The sequence below is a fragment of the Agelaius phoeniceus genome, chromosome 16 (genome assembly GCF_051311805.1).
Source record: "Agelaius phoeniceus isolate bAgePho1 chromosome 16, bAgePho1.hap1, whole genome shotgun sequence".
Lineage (NCBI taxonomy): Eukaryota > Metazoa > Chordata > Aves > Passeriformes > Icteridae > Agelaius > Agelaius phoeniceus.
In genome coordinates, this window is record NC_135280.1 from 12479351 (window position 1) to 12500993 (window position 21643).

Here is a 21643-nt window from a genome sequence, read left to right on the forward strand (position 1 = left end):
CACACAACTTGGCTACTTTAAATTTTAATAATATTGCTGAGAAGCTTTTTATAATTACATAAAAAATGGATGTGATGTCAGGAGAAAGCATTTCAAGTGCTGCTATGAGTTTATACCTTGCACCCACTTCTACTGCAAGTCTCATGTTTGCCTACTGCACCTTTTACTGCATTTTTATATGCTGCATCTTAGGTACCTATGCATGGCCACAATGTACTGAGTTTAAAAAAAATCAACATTTCAGAAAAAAAATAATCTATGAATACAAATCCTCTATTTCCATAAAAACCCACAAAGTAATAACGTTCTGCTACAATTAAAAAATGCTTATTCTCTGCTTCTGCCCACCAATCTTGAGATTTTACACAAATAATTTACACTGGAAAAGTTCAGTTGCAAATGGGAAGGATTCTCAATACTCAGGTGTAGCAGTGCCAAAAGAGAGAGGGACTGTTTAAAGAATTCTGCAAATCAGAAAACCAGAACAAAACAGACATCATACAATGTGAGTAAAAAGGACTAAATAAAAATGGAATGAACACACTTTTAAATGTGAAACGTTAATTACTGAAACCTTTACATGAATTACTAGGAGCTTTGAAAACCAGGAATTGGTACCATCAGAAACTGCTTGTTACTATGGCTGTTCTGCTTAAAGCATTTATATACATCTCTAAAAAGAATAACTATAAAAGTTCACAAAAAATAAAAAATACAGTGCACTAAAAGTTCAGAAATCTGCATGGCTACCTGCAAGAAAATGTATTACACTGAATTTCCAAGTTAAGAATGATCCCTAGGCTTGGGGAGGGAGAGGATCCCTGGATTTCAAACCTTTTGAGCCTGTGCCTCAGAGAAACAGAATAATACACAATAATGCACGTCCTTTCACCTCAGAGTGCATATCAGAAAAAAGGGCTTTTCCTCACATATTTCCTGAGCCTCTCCTTTGGAGATGGCATCTCTAACAGCACAGCACAAACTGAATGAAAGACCCACTGCTGCAACTGAGGGATCTGATTTAGAAATCTAAAATGAGAATGAAATTCAGCTTCAATATAGAATGGTGGTAAGGGTTAAAAACCAGCAACAGTCAGGGTTGCTGGTAAATACACAGACACACTGGTGAAAATTCAAGGGGCTTGTACTACAGAGCCCAGAAAAAAAGAAAAAGACAAAATCATAAGGCTCGGTGATTGGTGAGCTCCCGAAACGATAGCACAGGGCAAAGCACTGAAAAAACAAACTTTAGAGTCTGCACGCAGTGCCTTTTGCAAAAGTTATAGGATACAGTGGAGGGTCAACAGAAATGAGAAGAAAGCATAGAGGCAGATTTACAGCATGAAGCAGGAGTGATTTCAAAAGAGAAGGAGTGATTCCTGATAATATCTCTGAGAATTCAGTGCTGCTCCCCTGCAGCCTGTTTTGCAGAGGTGGCCCAGATTAGCTGCACGCTTGTCTATTTTTACATACATTTAAATTAAATAAATAAATAGATTGTCAAATGAGATTAGTTTAAAATATTTTCCCAGAAGATGTACAGGCTTTGAAGAGGAACACAGAAAAGCTTTTAAGTATGCAGATTTGTTCAGTGATTTCTTTGTGGGTTTGTTTTGCTAAGAAATAAAACATTCTGTATCAAAACCTGGATGAATACACAGGTTAATAGCTTTACTAATTCAAAACATACATGCCACGACACAACATTATTTTTAAGGTGAGCAGATTTTGCTGCAAAGAATCAGAACAATGCTGAATGTAACATCACAGAAATAGGAACACAGTATCTATTTCTTTATCTGCAGTTGTCAATTGCCAGAAACTTCAAAAGCCAAGACAGACTGTGACAATTAGTATAAAAGCAACTGGGTTAAGTAACACACATTAGAAGTTTTAATCACACTAAGATTGTTTCATTTCTTACAAAGAAAGCAAATTCTGAGCAGCCACAAGTGATGCAGCGTTCGCTTTGTAACTGAACCCCACAGTGAATCTCACACGACTGGAATATGTTCTAAGGCATTGAAAAGCAAGCAGTGCACCCTGCACATCCTGCAAATCACAAAAATAAATTCCAGCTTCAGTAAATGACCCGGTTTGTTTAAACTGTGCCTGGAAATGCAAGCACAGGTACTGCACCCCAGCCACGCTCCCCTGCAGCACACACACCTTGCATAGCACAAAACATGCTGCAACTACAGCTAAAATCCACGCTCCCAAAGTCCATTTATTAACAAAAGATTGACATGGAGAGAGACACTACCTACCCACAAATACATCATCATCTTGAAAGAAATCAAGGGCTCTGTCAGCAAACAGAAGTCTCCTTACTTCACCAAGTATGTCTGGAAGGAAAACTGAAAACAGTGGGTAGAAAATCTTGCCTTTTTTCTGTCAAGTCCTCACAGTTCTCTTCTTATACAAGGTATTTTTTTTAGTTTGTTTATGAGCACAGCATTCGTTCAGTGGCTCTTTCTGCGTGTGAAGTGACTTGCTTCAGGCTGTCTTTTTTCTTCCCTTTTTCTCCCTAACTCAGTCTGTCCTTTCTTTACTGTCAGGCTTGCTTAGGTAACAGTTCTTGGTGTATCTATTTAATGAGCAGGTCCGTGCACTAAAGGCAGCCAACTACACTGGAGGGGGGGTGGTGGGGGGGGAGAGGGAAAAAAAAAAAGTAATAATAAATAAATAAATGGGAATATACCACTTCCTGATTATTATTATGGGATCTACAGACGCCCCCGCTGTAGGAATTTTATAGGAGGATTTCTAAGATGTCTTGAGGGAGGGGGGAATCCTCAGAGTGACTCTGGTGGCTCTGGAGCCATTACCTCTCCCTGCTCAAGGACCCAGCTCACAAACCCCACATTTGAGAAATTTTTCAACTCAAAGCAAAGCTCCTACAGAAAAGAAAGGAACATGTACTGCACCCTGCTTCTCCTTTATCTCTTTAAATGTACTTCAGATAAAAGCTGCATCCAGTCAGGTCAAGGCCTTTCCCAATCTTATTACGCTCACACAGGAGTGCTCAACACACTTTTCTACAGCCATCTACTGTCTCCACTGTGTCATTGCTGCTCTTCCTGCTGCCAGCACCAGAAACAGGGAGTACAAACAGTAAATCAGACCACAGCAAAAGGGTTTGGGCTGATTTGATTTATTTTTGGTAGATTGTTTTTTTTTTTACTGTAATAGATACTTAAAAATCAAAGTTATGATTGTGATTTGCATATTTAATAAAGGTTAATAAAGAAAACTGCATCATTTGCTCTTTTTTTTTTAAAGTTGAATGTACATTATGTAAATGAGTGAGCATGCAGGGGACTCGAGTTTTTTTGATTGACACTTGGACTTTTATCCTTTGCTACAAGAAAATACTTTTAACTCATTTAACCCCTCTCATTAAAACACACAATATAATTAGTAAATTAGTTAACACCATCCTCAGCTGAGAAACAATTTTAAAATGTAAAGGAGAAAAATGTTATTTATTTTTAAGGCTGCATTATTGGGTTTGAGAATCATGCCTGACCTTGTGAACTGGTGCATGGCACACCCTGACCATGGCACATTTTGGGTACTGATGTGGAGAGCTATTCACACAGTCTCTCTACCAAATGCATCAACTCCATATCATAAATCAATAATTACTAAAGAGATGAGGTATGAAAATGGTAATGGGAACAAGATTAAACAGAAATTTGGCCTTGTTTTTATGTTTGATTATTTATTTTTTATCTTTGACAAACTTCTCACTTCTTAAAAAAGAAATCCCAATCTTTTTACCTAAAGACTCCAATCCATTTACATATTCAGCCTGACCATACAAGGTAAAATGTCACCTAAATAATTAAAATACTTTGACTAAATTGCACCAAGGCAGGTGGCAAATGGAGAGGCACCTGCTGAAACAGCCCATAAAGAGGAGATGCACAAGCAAAGCAAGACTGGGGGGAGCAAACTGAAATCCATAGCACTAAACCAACTGGAATCTGCCACCAGGGTGAGGTCCAAGTAAAGATAACTGCTGTGGCACTGACAGTTCAGAGCTGATTAAACTGCAAAATTAAGCCATCAATTCATGTGGCACCTCACGCTAAGATTTCAACAGAGAAGTTTATCCAGATAAACAGATACACATACACACACAGAGCTATTTATGCTTCATCTGTAAAATACTACAGCCAGCTAAAAGGTTGTTGCCTCTCTTAGTGGAGGCAAAAGGCAAAGATTTAACACAGCAATTCCTCAAGTGATAATTTTTAATGTAATGTGCAACGACAATAACATTTATATAAGTTTAGTGCAGTCTCATGAAATAAAGCCACTTCCTTCACCTGGGCAGCCTACAAGAGGAAAAGAAACCCCTTTTGTTTGCAGTTTTGAGTTGTTTAAATGATCTGTCAGCCTGCCCACCAAGTCTCAGCTCTGTACCAGGCCTGACCCAGTCACCTTTAAGCTGAACACCTTCAGCTCCTTTAGGCTCCTGCACAGAGCGCTGTGTTCTGTAGTCACTTACACTGTAATAAACCTGAAATATCATGTTGGAATGAATTACATTGTACTGGTTAGGCTGAAAATACATTTTCTGATAATGTATCTGAACATCTGCCAGCCAGCAGTTCTTTCTATCTGTGCACCTCAGCTGAACGCAGGAGGTTTTAGAATTTTCAAAGGCTAGTTAAAGATTTTATTAATGTGATAAAAGGCTGTGCACAGGTAGTGCCTATAAATCACTGCAGTATCAAAATTTGCCTGTTTTGGAGCATAGCACAGGCAGCATATGAAACTTCAGGGGATGATGTCCCAAGGCTTTCAACTACTCTCTCTGTATTTTAAATTCTCTTCATTATTAAATTGGTTACTCACCCAATTCTTCACATCTTATTCCTCCAGACAAGAGGAACACATTGTAATGCTGCTGCAAAATACCATTCATTTAAAGTGTTTTATTTTTCACACAAATATTATTCAATACTTTGTTAGATCAGCTGTACTTCCTGTGCAGGTAGAAAAAGGTGGATAAAAAAGGACTGAAAACAGATATCTGGTTTTTGCACCTATGGCTGAAGTTTAAACTGAACCCTTTTTGCTAAGGTCACTTCTTACATGTTCTGGATTTGCAAACAATGTGAAAAAAGTAAATTGAAGGTACTGACCACAATCATTTTAACAAAGGCTGGTCCAGGAGAGCTGACATCAAGTTCAGGTCAAAGGCTATTGAAATCAATGAGAACCTTGGTGTTCTTTTAAAAAACAGGCAGCCAGAAAATCTGATACCAGTCTGGGTATTTGCTCCTTGCTGCTGTAATGGCCCAGCTCCTCTGATGCTCACATGGGGCTCTCAGGTACTGCCACCTTCAGCACCAGCATTGCTGTGTGAGCTTGTACCACAGCCTCAACTTCTGCCATCAGTCAGAATATCATTTATTTTCCCTCCAGAATCACGAGGGATTGGTGAGATATTAAGGATAGATAAAAATACTTGGTAATAGTAACAAGGAAACAATAAAATTCGTACTCATAATTAATCAAGATTAGTTATGTATGTGATCAGCACATTCTTATTGGCACCTAAACAGTTCCCATTTCTAAAAAATCAAGCCCTAGATTCTAGGAGTTCCATTACCTTATTAAAGGACCATAATTCACAGACATATCTTGGCATATTTATTAATGACACAGAAGATTGGAAATAGCACTGATATTGCTGCTTGCTGCATTGGAAGATAAGAAAATGCAGACTAAGTTCCTCCTTTTGCAAGGGATATAAGACTCCTAGGAACTGCAGGAATATTAAAACAAGCTCAGTGCTAGATGGCATAATCTGTTTTTCTAGGTGCTATATGACCATACAGAAGGGTATCAAAATCATAGATTTGACTAATGGACTGCAAAGACAAAACTTACTGACTTTAATGAGTCCTCGTTTTCAACTAACATCTCTGTTCTTCCAAACTTAAACCAGAGGGATTTAATGATTCTTAAAAACCAAAAAGCAAAAGGAGGGTGGGAATGTGATGGTAATTATTACACTGCCACTACTGGTAATAAACTGGTTTCTTTTACTTCAGGTTCCCCAAGAAAAAATACAAATGATGCACATGATACATGAGCTGCAGCAACGCTAAAATCTCACATAAGTTACACAGAACACAAAAAATCATTTGAAGCATTTAGAAGGCAAGAAATGTTTGTGTTTGTGCTTAATTTCCACACCTTCACAGCCTCATCTATTATGGCTGTATATGAAATGAAAGTATGAGGTATGGAAACAAAACAAGTCCTTAATCTGTTCTTGTGTCACTGCAGTTTGAAGGGGGTGGGTTTTGCTGTATTTTTTCTGGCTTTTGCTTTTTGGATTTCAGTGTAAATACAGAAGCACAACTGAAGTGCAACTTTATGTTGGTTTATAAACTCTGTGTTTAGAAAAACAGCTCCATTAGTTTATAAACTCTGTTTTCACCACACAGGTTTTTGTTTTTGTGTTTTGTTGGGTTTTTTTGTGGGTTTTTTTTCCCATTTTCAATTAATTTCTATTGCTTTAGCCTTTCTGTCATTTTTGATGCACGAAATTGGTTTCTGTGCCCATTTGCTCTACAACAGGGTCAGAATATTGTCCCAGGAAAGGCCGAGGAGCAAGCAGCCAACAACCTGGTCATTAAAGCTCAGCACAATGTCACACCCCCAGTCAGGACTGGTGGCTGAGGTGAATTGTGCTCAGTGCAAGGGGGACGAGCAGGATGGAGGCCCATGGGAGCTGCCCCAGTCCCACATTCCATGGCAGATGTGTGGGGTGCACAGAGCTGATCACTGCCCACTGAACCAGCAACATCAAATTCTGTTTTCCCTTTCCTTATGAGAGGAACAGTGGATTTGTCTTTACAAACCAGCTGTGGGGCTGCTGCTGGATAAAACCAGCACTGGGAGAGAAAAGAAGCAACGGGAAGAATTCCACTGATTGGTGAATGGAAAAAGATATTTCCCTTTACAAATAAACTTTAGGTTTGTTGATAAATGAAATTAGACATTGAAAGATGAAAGAAACAATGGAGAAGAAAAAAAAAACCCTAAATTCCATAAGAATTAAAAATTAAAATTTCCCCACATTAGAGGGAAATCTCTGATATCAGGTGTATGGGGAAGTTTGAACCTCTCAAGTACCTCAGAAATGGGAAAAGAGAGAAGGGAAATGTGGCTGGGAAATTGGGATAAAAAGGAGGCTGTGTCCTCCAAAACTCTGAGAGATCCCAGGGGAATGCCCCATGGCCTCTGCCTTTATTCAAATAAAGTAAAAAGACTCCTCTGTCTCCTTTTTGGACATAAACCTCTGGTGTCTGTGGATTAATTTTCCCAACACTTAGCACAGCAAAGTGATGGGAAGAACACCATGAAGGGTCTGCCCCTTTGTCTGGTACAAACACTTCATTTGTGATGTGTCTGGAACCAAGTCTGGCTGATTTCTCCCAACACTCAAACATCCTATCCTGACAAAACTCAGGGTAACTAAGTGATTATAATTAAGCCAAATTATTAGTGATCATTCTTCAGTTGGTAAAAGCTCAATCAATCCATCCCCATAATTTCAGTGGCAGGTGCTGCTTCTTCTCTCTCTTTGGTGAGAACAGACTCAGCCAGCAGTTCTGCCAAAGAGAGCCCTGGCAGCCTCAGGAAACCCTCTCATCATCCCTCCTGGGCTTAGGATCTCAGCTGGATTCCAGCTTCAGTCTGGTCAGTGCTACTGGGGCTTGATGATGCATTTGAATTTACTTCAATAAGGCCTGAGAAAGAAAAGTTTAACACAAGGGCAATGGGATCAGAATTTGCCTGCTGCAAGAAAAGAGTTTTACTAAATTCCCTGAAATGTTAGTATGGCTCTCCAATTTTCTTCCCTGCAACATCCAGGTGTGTGTGCAAATCTTGATTTTAGATACTCTGCTTATACAGCTCACAAAAAGAAGCCAATCTGTTTCAGCATGTAATCATTCACATTTAAATAAAGCAAGCTGGATATCAAATATTGAGTACTGGTAACAAGTGGCTCTCAATTCATCTGTTCCTTGAGAACTTAGATTGGCTGAAGGAAATTGAATGAATTAAGTATCTCAGGACACTCTGGAGCAGAAAAAAGAAACTAATGTCATCAGTAAAATTACCTCCAGGCAAATGTTTGCTTAGCTTTAGTCAACATCTTCTTTCCAGTGCCCATAAAATCTTTGCTTCAAGAGAACACAAAGACAACTCACAATCTTATAATGCATTTTTAAAACCTGGCAGAGGGTATTTCCATCTTCACAGTAGGACACATAATTATATTCTCCTTAGAACAGACTAATCTGAAACCAACTATTGCTAACTATTATCTAGTTATTGAAGCACAGGAAAAAAAAAAATCTCTTTTCAAGATATTAGACTCAAATTTGCTTTGGGTAAAGCTGATGCCATTGCTCAGGTGACATCAGCCCCATGCTGCTGCTGGCAGAGCCATCAATCAGCTCACATCAGCTGATGCAGGGACCTGATGGGCTGGGAGAGGGATGGCACTCAGATTAATAAATGAAACTTGCCACACTTGCATAATAAATCTATACAAAGTTGTCTCTAGGAGTTCTTTAAGTAATTGCAACTACTGTAAGGTAAGATTTGGTTTTAAAAATAGGAGTAGGGGTTAACATTTGGTAATCATCACTAATATGATAAAAGGCTCCTATTACCAATGACTTAAGGACTTCTTCCCTGTAATTTTCAGTTTATGAGTATATAAATTGCTTTGTTATTTAGTGCAGGCTCCTTAAATCCTGAAGTCTTTATGCACTGGATGATAACAAATGGATCAGTTTTACCACTTCTAATAGTTCAGTAAATCATGGAACAGCCTACCTTTCAGCAGAGCTTATCACAGCAAACCTATCAGCTGCTATTTCTGACCATAGATCTGACAAAACTAGTTCATGCTCTGTCTTCTCCTCTCACTTGCTTTTAACAAGGTGAGAACAGCCTCCTCACTGAGGCTGGCTTCTATCAGTGTTTTCATTTGGTGAGGCACAGGCACATCCTCAGTGTGTGCTGAGCACCCTTCTGCTCCCAGAGCTGATGGCAGCACCCTTGTACAGCAACCGTGCCATGGAAAAGGTGAAAAACCTGCTCCTCTGGCACCTGAACTCCTGGCAACAGCAGCAGAACCAATGAGGCTGGGCAGCACCCCCAGTTCTGCTCGCAGTATCAGGAAAGCCTCTGCAGCCCATGGACAAGTGACAAACAGGCAGGACAAGTGACACGGAGACACGGGGACAGGGTTTGAGGGAGGCACTGCAGGGGCAAGGAATGGAACACGACAAAACTAATCCTGGCTATTGAGAGAGAAAAGAGAAAAGGAGTTCATAAGAGGATTGAGATATCTCCAAAAGCAGACAAAAAGCTGATGCTCAGGTGCTGATCACTCCAGGGTATTAGCAGGGCACAAGGACAGCCCTGAGTTAACTCCATTAACAAAACAGCTGAGTGGGGCATTTTTGAGACAATTGGTGTCTCACTATTGCTGTCTCATTAAAGTTGTTTTTTTATACCACATCACAACTGCAGAATGCAAAACCCACACAACTGCTGGGGCACTTCTTGCACAAGTTGTGGCTGTGTTTAACCATCAGGAACTCACACTTCACACACTGAATTCCCCAGTCAGGCACACAAAGTGCTGGTCTGGCAGTGGCATCAGCCTGCAAACGACAGCTGCCTTCAGAATCCTCCACTCCTCATTCTCAAGGAAATCAGAGACTGTTTGAGGAGCTCTAATGGCACCATCACACAGAGAAAAGGAAGCCGTGAGGCTGCTCTTTAATAAATCAATGCCTCTTTGGCTGCCTTCCAGACCACAAAAACACTTTGGGCATCTATGCCTGCCTTTCATTTTGTGACTTGTAGGACCCTCTCCATCATCTTGATGTCTGCAGATTTTCTCCATTGCCCTTTTTCTTATTTTTGGCTCCTACCATGAGATTCACAGAACACGTGCCTTTAATAGATCTCAGACTCTGTTTTTCCAGAAACACTTGACATTTTCTGAAATCTGATATTTGTGTATTAAAGACAAATAAGTAGGGAGACAATAATTAAGGCTGCATCGGTGCTTTCCTAAAAAATGCAACATGCTGTATGCACATGCATGGCCAAATGGTTCTGTCTTTCAGAAGTGGCCTCAAATCATTTTGACATCACTTCAAAACTACTGGGAAATTTCTGTCCATCAGTCCAAACCCTGAGAGGGAACCCAGGGCATGCCAGGAGACCATATGAGATGGAGAGCTCTTTCTGGCAGCCTGGCAAAGGGAGCCCTCCTGGAGCAGCACACCTCTGAGAATGGCTGTGACTGCAGCCATCCATGCATCCTGTCCATGGTCTGCTCTTACTCACCCTGGAAGCTTCAAAGCACCAAGACTCATTGCTAGGATTCCTCTAAACAGAACATGGTTGGTTTTGAACAGGTGTTTCTAGAAAAAGGCTAAATGCAGCACAACTCTGAAGGAGTTGTAGTAGTTGAGCAGCTGGGAATGCACCCAGCACTGCTCCAAGGAACACTCTGGGACAGGAGATTGGGACAGCACCTGGTCACTATAGCACTTCCAATGTCCCCACAGTAGGAATATTTTTTTCCTCATCTTAAAAAAAATTTTGGGAGTATCCAGTTTCTTGCAAAAGGTCAGATTCAGAATAGTTTTCCCTGCATGTTTCAAGCAGTACAAATCATGTCAGAGTTCTGCTTCTAGACCCACTTGCACAGCCACCACCAGGCAGAAAACCAGGCAGTCATCAAACCAACCTGTGAGCACCTCACATTCCCCCACTGCCCTCCAGGTCCATCAGAAATTCCTTCAGCAAACCAAAGCTGGATTGCCTGAATATTCATGCTCACAATTAAAAAGTTCACTTCTCACACAGTTCTTCTGCCTGAAATTAAAACACACCCTCTCCCCTTTCATGAGCTGCCAGTCCTTTCTGTTATTAAATTGATTGTACATTAGAGATGCTGTGTTTACCTCAGACACTCTCCATTAGGAGGGATCCAGCCTGTACACTAAATATTTAATTGGTGTTCTGAGATGCTCTGAATCTATGTATTTTCTATTTTCCTAGGGGGTTCATGGTTCACATCAGTTGGATACTCCTTTCCCAGCAACAAAATGCAAAGTCAACTATTTCCAACAGCAAATGCACAGGTACTGACACTGACAAAAACAAAACAAATTACACCCTGCTCTGAAAACAGTGACATTCTGGAAATATAACCTCTGTCTCAAACCAAAATGTAGATTCTTCTGCTAGTACAGGCTGATGAGACCCTGTGCATGTGTGAAAGCTGAGATTTGTTTCTTTTCCCCCCTCGGGAGGGAAATTCTCCAGTAGCATCACAAGGAGTGGCTGTTCCTCCCTTCCAAGCACAAGATCCTGGTGCAGCCCAGGGTTAGTGCTCAGCTCTGAGGGTTGGTGGCACTTGGGCTGAGCCTGAGAGAGCAGCAGCAAGGGGCAGAGCCAGCCCTGCTGCCCTTGTTTTCAGGACAGCACAGAGCAGAGGAGCAGCTCCCTGGGCAGAGCTCTCTGGATCCCTTCCCTCTGGGGCTGCATCAGGCTCAGCCGCGCTCCCGCACAGGGAAATGCAAAATGCTGACAAAGGCAGCACAGCACTCCCTGCTTTGCACTGAGCCAGACCTTGCTAAACCACAGCATCTTGGCAAACTGAGCTCTGCAAGGAAACAAGATTGAAGCATTTCAAAAGATGCTGTGATGTTTTTTTTCTTTTTTTTTAACATGAAATGTCACGTGCCAATATGACAAACAAGCAAATCCCATTCAGAATGGGGTACCCTGCCTCTGTTTAGTTACTGTCTCCTAAGAACACCTTACACCCAGAGCACAGGGCTAACAAGCAGGGCTTGCTTTCCATCCTGACTGCACTTCAAAGGAGGGAGTTCTTTACAGGCTCTGGGCTGCAGGACCAGGTTGCACAAAGCCCATCTGGCCTCTCAGAGGTGATATTTGGTGTCCTCCTCTGAGCCCTGAACGAGGATGCTCTGTTCTGAGGGACTCTCCACCTTCACTCACTCAATTAAAACTGAATTAAACCCTTGTGTGGCAGTGGAAATGCCAACACTGAGGTCAGGGAGCACCAACACCTCATTAAACATACACTAAAGTGCCCTTGGCCTGACATACACCTGTTAAGACTATTTCCATGTTCCAAATTCCACCCCAATTCCAAGAATTTTACATTCTCTCCTCCACCTGGCCAAGGGAAGGCACTCCCAGTGCCTCCAGCAGGAGCCTAAGGGGAAGAGGCTGAGAGTTCCACAGAATGCATTTCAGGTGCATCAATACCATGCCTTAGTGCCCAGCAAATAAACAGGGCAAGCATTTGGGTGGGATTTAGGTCAGAAAAACACACAAGAACATCAATCTGCTTTTGGTATTTACTGGAATAACGTCAAAAATCTTTGTTTCAACTGAATTTCCTCTAGATTAGATTGCCCCACTGATGGTAGTATGATTACAGATGCACACTCACTGACCTTTATTCTCTTTTTAATAACTTCAGTGGTTGCCAGCACTTTCAAAATAAAGCTTGGGTGGCTCTGAATAAGACATGGAAATATATTTTCATTAATCAATTTGAAAAATTATTTTTTTCCTTTCAACCTTTTTTAAATAAAAGTCAACGTTTTTCACATCATTTATATATAATATAAATATAATATATATATTTGGTGTCATGTAAGCCACAAAGTTCTCTAAAATTGCAAAAGCCTGAGATTTAAATGTAAACCTAATACCGTTATGTGTTATTTTGGAGTCTCTAATACATTTTCAAAGAAATTAGTGAAAAAAAACTCTTTAAAATTTTTGGCTCCAAATTATAATTTTAACATACTGAATAGAATATGGGAGATTTAATATTTTTCAGCCATTAGATCTGGTTTTCAAACCAGAAGGAACTCAATGGCCATGCTAGCACACCATGATTGCTCTGTTCTGATGTCAATATATGAAAAAAAACCTAAAAATTTGCATACAAATGAGTTAAGAAAAGTTTTTCTATATTTTTAACACTGATAAATATTCAAATTATTTTACTATCTCTCAGTGTAAAATAGATGCTCTGGATACAAGATAATCATAACTGAAAGAAACCCCCACAGTCCCACAGTGGACTCCACATTTCCAGTTGAGCACCACTGGGAAGGTGCCCAGCACCCAAGACCTGCACTTTTCAAGAGCTTAGAAAAAATTTTATTATTAAGTGAATTTACGGGGTTTTTTCCCCTAGATTTACAGCTGCTTGTTTGGGTTGTTTTTTCAAAAAAAAATCTGTGTTTAAAGGTGGAAGAGAATAGTAAATATTTAATGTGTTTTGGACTATTATCATCCAGGTAAACTTAAAAAAAAAAATTTTAAAAAATCCTAATTTCAAATTAAACGATAGCTACAATTAGATTTTAAGTTTCTGCATTAGTGGAAGCAGGAGTGTAAATGAGGTATGAGATATCCTGGAGTTGGGAGCCTAATAATTGAGCCAAAACTCCAAAAAATAAACTACATTTTCAAAGATCATGCTGCTGGGTTTTTCCTTGGGCACTGTGGCAATATCATGTGAAAATTCCTGGGAGATTTCATTCCAAAAAAATGGGAAATGCCAGTTAGAGTGTCAAGAAATAAAGAACAAGGGGGGAGTTAAATTATCAAAAGGCTGGATTTGTTTTGTTCCAGTGCCTACAGGTTTTAGATGCAAATATATGAGCACCAAAGTATGTGCCTGGAATTCTCAGTAAGGAGAGTGTTTACAATGCCTTTATGGGAAGTAGCAAACTGGTGATTGGTTATCTGCATCACAGAAAGGCCCTCACCATCATTTGATCATGAAAAATTGTGGGAATAAAACAGGAGATGAATGCAATCTACCTTAAAATTCCCAGGCTGTGTGTTTAGTAAAAAAAGGAACACCAGATATCAAAGATGTATCTGAAGCATAAAGGATTTGGGGCAAAGGCAGTATTTTACTCCTTGCTTGTAAAGTGCCTGTAATTTATGGAGCTATATAAATGATTTTTAACAATGATGAAAACAGTTGTAGAAAGCAGTAGTTCAGAGGAGAGGGGAAAAAAAAAAAGAAAAAAGGAGAAATGAGCTGATAGCATTTGAAGCAATCTACAGCACGTAGGGAAAAGCAAGCAAAAGGTAATAAAACTATTCATTATGTGCTCTTTGGAGGGCAGCTGCTCTCAAGTACCAAAGTGACCTTGAGATGAACACCACTTCTTTTAGTGTTGTACTGAAAGAGATCTTAACAATCCAGAGGCAGAGATAACTACGGCATGAACGAGAAATGTGGAAATGGAACTTGGGAGCTCTGAGTGCATCTGTAGTTTTGCCCATTTCCTATGAATAACAGCCTACATGGCATTTGATTGCATGCTTGGGATACTTGTTTGGCCACTCCTTCACAGGAATGCTCAAATTTCTGGTATTAGTGGAGCACAGAAAATGCCTGTGATCTGATGCACTTGGGTTTTATATCTCCCTCTCCCTAAGCCACACTGTCTTTATAGAAAACAGAGGTGATCAAAGCTTCAAAATCCACAAGAGCACACAGATGTGGAGGAAAAACATCCCTGAAACAAGGTCAGCTTCTCCCAGGGGTGAGAAACAACAAAGATGCTAAAAATCAGCAGAGCATTTTTGCCTTTCTTGACTTCCTGGCTCACAAAATGGATCCTCCAGATCCCACGGTACAAATGTGAAAATACCAGCTTGGGATTTCTTCCATTTCTCATCAGTTTGTCCCCCAGTACCTGCTGATGTTGGTGATTGCCTCAGGCAAGGGGCAGGACCTTGACCCTGGCTCCACCTCTCCAGCCTGTCCAGGCCCACACAGGGAAAAGTGTGGAACTCTGGATAAAACACCTTTTTCCTAAACAATTTTTTTTTTTTTTGCTGCAAGCCTTTGTGAAAAGAAAAATTAGTTACTAAAAGTGTCTTTAAAATTCTGTACTTTACTTGTCCTCCAACTCCAAGTATAGCTCCTTCTTGAGCCCAGAACTTCAAGATGGCACAAAACTATTGTCAGCTTAATAAAACACAAACTTTATGTGTTTTTATTTCTCTATCCTGCTTCCTGGGGACTACATGGAGCTTTTTTGGGATTTTGTACCAAGAAAGCCATTCCTGTTGAACACAAACACTTGGCTTTCAGGACAACTTGGGATCTTGCTGCAGAATAGAACAGAGCACACTTGTAGTTCACTTATTCTTAGTATTAAAAACGTCAAGACTAAGAACAAATACAGACTACTAAGAACAAATACAGACTTGTAAAATCCTGATCTATCCAAAACCAAGATTTCTCTCTTTATCCAACAGTGTGGTATATGTGCATGTCAACCACAAGTCACAACCACAAGACTGGATTCTTAACTGTATTTATAGATTTATATATAATACAAATACATACTAATATGTATATATTTACATAGTAGTATCTACATATTAATATTGATTCATGCATTTCTGTGTTGTTTAAGGTGATTTCTTTCTCCTGGTAATTATGGTGCTTTGAAAAAAATTGGCAGCTACTTAGAAAAGCATAATGAAATGTTTTGGTAGAGTAGTACACCTGACAAGTTTAAACAAGAAAAGTTTAGAAAGATTTTACAAAACAGAAAAAGACCATAAACATCAAAACAAGGATATGATAACCATATTAAAATCAATATTCCTTCATTCTCTCTACTTGAAAGAATACTGGTTCAAGAAGTCAATGTGGCTTAGTGAATATTTGTCCCTATAACACCACAGTGTTTGGATTGTTCATGTAAATTTTTTGGTTTTCTTTCAGTTCTTTCCATATTTTCAATGCCCTTCCTGTTCCCTTTAAAAATCTTGTTGCTCAATCTGTTCTTTTATATATGAGTAAATGAGAACAAAAATCCACCATACAGAAGGACCAAAGAGGGTGTTAAAAATACAACCCAGCTACCTGCAGCTGGAAAACTTTTCCTAGGTTTTCACTTTTTTCACCCAAGTGCAAAAGAAAAGTAAATAGTTCAAGCCAACAGCACAACCCACACCCAAGCCAGAAAGGCCTTGTGAAAACACCTGGGGGGGAAAAAAACCCAAACAACAGCAACCCAAAACTTGCAAAAAAAACCAAATCAACCAAGAAAAAAACAAAAAACAAAACAATTTAAAAAAACCCCAAAAAACACACACCAAAACCAAACCAAATAACACCCAAAAACCCCCCCAAAAAAACCCCTAAAGCCACAAATCCTCCAAAGTGCACTGTAAACTAGACAGCATTTCCTGCTTGAATTAGGGGTGACACTAAAGGGACCACGATCTTTGCCAGTCAAATTGCCTCAGAAGCAGCAGAGGTTGAAATCATAAGTCAGGATAGTATAAACACTGCTAAAGCTGTGCACTCAAAGGTCTGCTTTCCAGATGATCAAAGAGAAACTACAAAAGCTGGGTGAAAAAAGAGCTCCCTCTCAACAAACACAAACTAAGCAAGAAAACCTTTCTTCTTTTCTAGGCCAGCATCCCTGCTCCCAGCGAGCGCTCTGCGGCAGGAGCTGTGTGCACTCACTGCACAAAGGCTCAACCAAAAGCTGCTGTTCTGAGTGCAGGAGCTGTTCCCAAATCCAGACTGGGTCCAGGACTGGGCATTGCTGAGTGCAGGAGCTGTTCCTAAATCCTGACTGCATCCAGGACTGGGCACTGCTGAGTGCAGGAGCTGTTCCTAAACCCAGACTGGACCCAGGACTGGGCACTGCTGAGTGCAGGAGCTGCTCCTAAACCCTGACTGCATCCAGGACTGGGCATTGCTGAGTGCAGGAGCTGTTCCTAAATCCAGATTGGATCCAGGACTGGGCATGGCTGAGTGCAGGAGCTGTTCCTAAACCTGACTGCATCCAGGACTGGGCATTGCTGAGTGCAGGAGCTGTTCCTAAACCCTGACTGCATCCAGGACTGGGCATGGCTGAGTGCAGGAGCTGTTCCCAAATCCTGACTGGACCCAGGACTGGGCATGGCTGAGTGCAGGAGCTGTTCCCAAATCCTGACTGGACCCAGGATTGGGCACTGCTGAGTGCAGGAGCTGTTCCTAAACCCAGACTGGACCCAGGACTGGGCATTGCTGAGTGCAGGAGCTGTTCCCAAATCCTGACTGGACCCAGGACTGGGCACTGCTGAGTGCAGGAGCTGTTCCTAAACCCAGACTGGGTCCAGGACTGGGCACTGCTGAGTGCAGGAGCTGTTCCCAAATCCTGACTGGATCCAGGATTGGGCATTGCTGAGTGCAGGAGCTGTTCCTAAATCCTGACTGGACCCAGGACTGGGCACTGCTGAGTGCAGGAGCTGTTCCTAAATCCTGACTGGACCCAGGACTGGGCACTGCTGAGTGCAGGAGCTGTTCCTAAACCCAGATTGGATCCAGGACTGGGCACTGCTGAGTGCAGGAGCTGTTCCCAAACCCTGACTGGGTCCAGGACTGGGCATGGCTGAGTGCAGGAGCTGTTCCTAAACCCAGATTGGATCCAGGACTGGGCACTGCTGAGTGCAGGAGCTGTTCCCAAATCCTGACTGGATCCAGGACTGGGCACTGCTGAGTGCAGGAGCTGTTCCCAAATCCTGACTGGACCCAGGATTGGGCACTGCTCATGTTTGTGCAGCAGGAGGAAGAGAGCACTGGGATATCGAGTTTATTTTGGGGACTGTCTCAGCAGCCCTTAAACTGTCTAAATGTAGTACCTTCTGTCTTTTGATAAATTTTCCACTTCCTGAACCTTCATTACCCCTAGTGAGCTATTCCCTGTCCCTGATTTCTGTGTACAGATATGAGTTCAAACACACACTGAGGGGCTGCTGAATTCCATAAAAAGCCACCCAAACCAGACAGGTACTTAGTGCAAGCATTGCTTCAGCCTCACCAAAAATTCCTGTGGTCCTTCAGTTCCAGCAATTATGAAGCACCACACAGAGAAAATCCTTGTCTGGGCAAAAATCAAAGTTGAATTCAAAAGTGGTGCTTGAACAGCAGAAAAGCCTTGCCTGCTGTTCTCAGAGAGAGATGCCAAAACAACACCAGGACAGGAATGGAAAGTTTTCTGAATAGCATTCCATCAAGAGCACAGTCAGGACATTACCTAAAGACCTCTTAACAATTCCTGAAAGAATTCAAAGAAGCCTGAAGTGAGTGGCACCACTATTGAACAAAGTGCAGCTAACACTTTATGCTCTTGATCCAAGGGCCCTATTAGCAGTCAGCATTTGAAGAGAACACAATCCCTGTGGTGAGAGGCCATGGCACTTGAAACATGAACCTCAACAGTTTTCATTACCTTGCTATTGTCTTAAGTTGCAATAATATTAAGCAGCAAATTGGAGTTTTATATAGTAACATTATGAGTTACTATAGTTGGGAAGGCTCCTAAAATTTAGCAGAACTGCCAAGCAAGACTGCAATTGAAATTTACGTTTTTCTAGTTGCCTTTTTTTGGCACACATTTATTTCAAGCTAAGTTCAAATTTAAATGAAATCACATCCCTACAATTAACCTTTCTCCCCAGTCTTTTTTAGACCTTATTTCCGAGGTTTTTTTTTTTCCTGAGCTGTGATGTGGATCACTCTTTATGGAATGTCTGGGAATAGAGTTGGTAAGACACTGAGTGAGAATACTCCAAATTCATTGCATGGCAATGTGTGATACAAATCAGGAACCAAAAATACATCTCCTTCTTGATCTCACCTACCTGTATCTCCACCTACACCTACAGGGAGGATGAGCACAAGAATAACTGCAAGAATAACTACAGGAACTACAGCAGGATCACTCTAAGCCACTTGTCTGGCACAGCAAATGCAGCACATGTGAATTCCTAAGCAAAGGGTGAGTAGCAAACACACTGGGCTGACCCACCTTTAGCAGTCATCTCCCCTCTGAACCCCTTTTCCTTGAGGAACATGTAACACTTGGCAGTTCCAGATTACTCTTCCAGGCAGAACACACATGGTTTACAAATGCAGACCAAGGGGTTTTCAGAGGAAAGGCAACAAGTGACATTTTTATTACCAGCTGTCCTGTTTTGCAGAAATGCTATGAATTACCTGTTGCTCTCTGGTAACATGGCACCAGTGACTCACAGAACAAGCTCATGCCCATTTCCTTGCCTCCTGTCCAGGGTGGGAGGAGGTGGATGGAGAGCAGAGGTTCCTGGCCAGCCACCAGGCATGCACTGCCCTTCTATCACCCTGGGTAATGTCAGAAAACCCTTGAGATAATATCTACCTAACAAGCCACTTCCATTTGGATTCTCTTCTTCTCTCCAGTTATTTGTTTGGTTTTGCTCAGCTCAAACTGATGAAAAAATCCGTGTCTATCACTGAAGCACAATGTAACTCCTTAGTGCATCAGAGGAACACTGGGCACAAAAATGCCAAGGGACTGTTCTTAATCACTGGAGAAAGCTAATGCCACAACAATGAGCTTCAAAAAGTTGATCTTAAAAAGTTTCCAAGAGCCCTCATCAATACAGATTACAAACCTAATAAATTAATGCACTGGATAAAGACACAAATAAAGCTAAATACTGCAGGATAAGTGTTGCTTAAAAATTATGCTGGGCATAAATGCATTTGCTTTTGTTTTCTCTCTACCTGGTGTAACTTTGACACATTTTTTTGCTGCAGGTTGCACCTTATTTCATTTAAGAAAAAAAATGAGATAAGAGACAAGACAAATAGAACAATATTGAATGCAAAACTTCTTTCTGTCTCCTTGAAAATTAGAACAGTATAAAAACATAAAAGCTGATATTAAATACAAGGTGACAGTAAGAGCCTGCCCTGCCTGTATTTCAGACCAGAGAAGGAACTCTGGCTGCATATAATGCATCTTGATAATAAGCACATGTGAAAGAAGCTGTTAATTAGAGCAACAACTGGGTCACTTAGAATTTCACATCAAGGAAGCTATTCACACCATTTACCATTAGACCTCATTGCTATTCACAGGAACATTTATAAAGCCTCCCAACATCAGAGTTGAAAACTGCTCTCTGCCCACCTTGGAGAGCTCATCTGGTGCTGCTGCATCAGGACCAGAAGCCTTCTCTTCTACAGCACAACTCATGGAGCTCATTTTCAACAGTTAGACTGAATTAATCATATAAAATAATAAATGATGGGTTGAGGGTTGAGTAAAGCTCTGTAAGCTTTAAGTTAGCCTGTCCTTAGCTATGATATAAAAGTACCATGCCAGGTTCAAGTCAGAGCAGCAAGGAAGGTTCAGTGGCAGCAGCAGCCAGACTTGTGAGCTGGCACTGCCCTTATTTATAGCTTTATGTTCTCCAAATAATCTCTGCTTAGGGCTCATAGCCCAATTTTCTTCACAGCCTTAAATAACCTGGTCGAGGCATGTTTCAAAGTCTGTTTTTCAGACTGAATTGCAAGCAGAAAAGCACTTTGAAATGACTCTGAGCAGCCTGTGAGTTCTGTGTCTTTACAGGTCATGTGTAATGCATCAGAATGCCAACCACACACAGGCAGCAAAGGGCAACAGGAGAGAGGCAGAGAGGAGGAGAGGCTGTGACTGTCCAAAAAGAGATTTATAAACAGGACTGGATAGCACAAAACACAATGAAGGGGAGTAAAGAGCATCATTATTTTCCTTAAAGGAAACACTGATGAAGTGCAGTGTGTGGAGGGAGCTGGGGAGAGCAATACTGATGAGTCAATTTGCCTTTAAAAACACACTTTTTATCTTTTTAGTATAACTTAAGTGACACCAGATTAGAAAGCAAAAGGACATTAAGAAACATGAAAATAATTATTATTCAAGGCAGCACGTTCTAATGAAAATCACTGCCAAGAGAAAGTAAAACTTGAAAAATGACATGGATGCTTTATTTTTTAAAATCAAATGGAAATGCACCAAAGTTAGGTTATTCTATTTTTCCAAATGGAATATAAAGACTACAACCAGCCTTGACAGAGATACAATTCCCATAGTTTTTGTATAATTTCTCATTTAAATTATTCAGGTAAAGACATCCATGTTTACCTGGGGACTGTACCAGGTTGGCAGGGCAAATAAATTACACACTTGTGGTTGTTGTGAAGTTCAAATATTGAGTAGAAAAGGGTTAAAAAGCACAGGCTTCCTTAATTATTAGGATTATCATTCATTATAAATATAATGTATAATGGCCAGAGGCTCTAATATGAATGAGTTTCATGACTCTAAGTGCTTTATTCCAGAAGAGAGACATGCTGCTTTGCATTTGGAATTTACAAGATAAGAGGTGAGAAATATCTGAGGAAATTATTTTAATCAGACTTGGATATTTCTTTCTATAGCCACACAATTGATGCCTTAAGTCCCAGCTTTCATATTTTTCAGATTCTGTACTGCCTTAGTGTGGGACTCTCAAGTTCATATAAGGTGTTGGCAAGTTCTCCTCACAGCTCAGTCACACAAAACAATCCTTTTCCAGGCCCAAAAAGTACAAACAGCAGCAAATTGAGGAGAGCAATCCAGGAGCATGGAACTGCACAACGTGAGCTGTAATTGAACAATCAACCCCAATATGGAAATGGACCAAA

General features: G+C 40.8%; 1 protein-coding gene across 33 annotated transcripts in view; it reads right to left on the reverse strand.

Annotated features, from left to right (window-relative positions):
- RBFOX1 (RNA binding fox-1 homolog 1) overlaps nt 1-21643 on the reverse strand; it is a 1204921-nt gene that overhangs the window by 349893 nt on the left and 833385 nt on the right. Inside the window, exon 1 of one of the 33 annotated variants that reach the window (XM_077187113.1) lies at nt 2268-2471. The exons of the other annotated variants lie outside the window; for them this stretch is intronic. Within the exon in view, the coding sequence (XP_077043228.1) occupies nt 2268-2285 (18 nt within the window). The 5' untranslated portion in view covers nt 2286-2471. Of the gene's footprint in view, nt 1-2267; nt 2472-21643 lie in introns of those variants that run through there. 33 annotated transcript variants of the gene reach the window in all.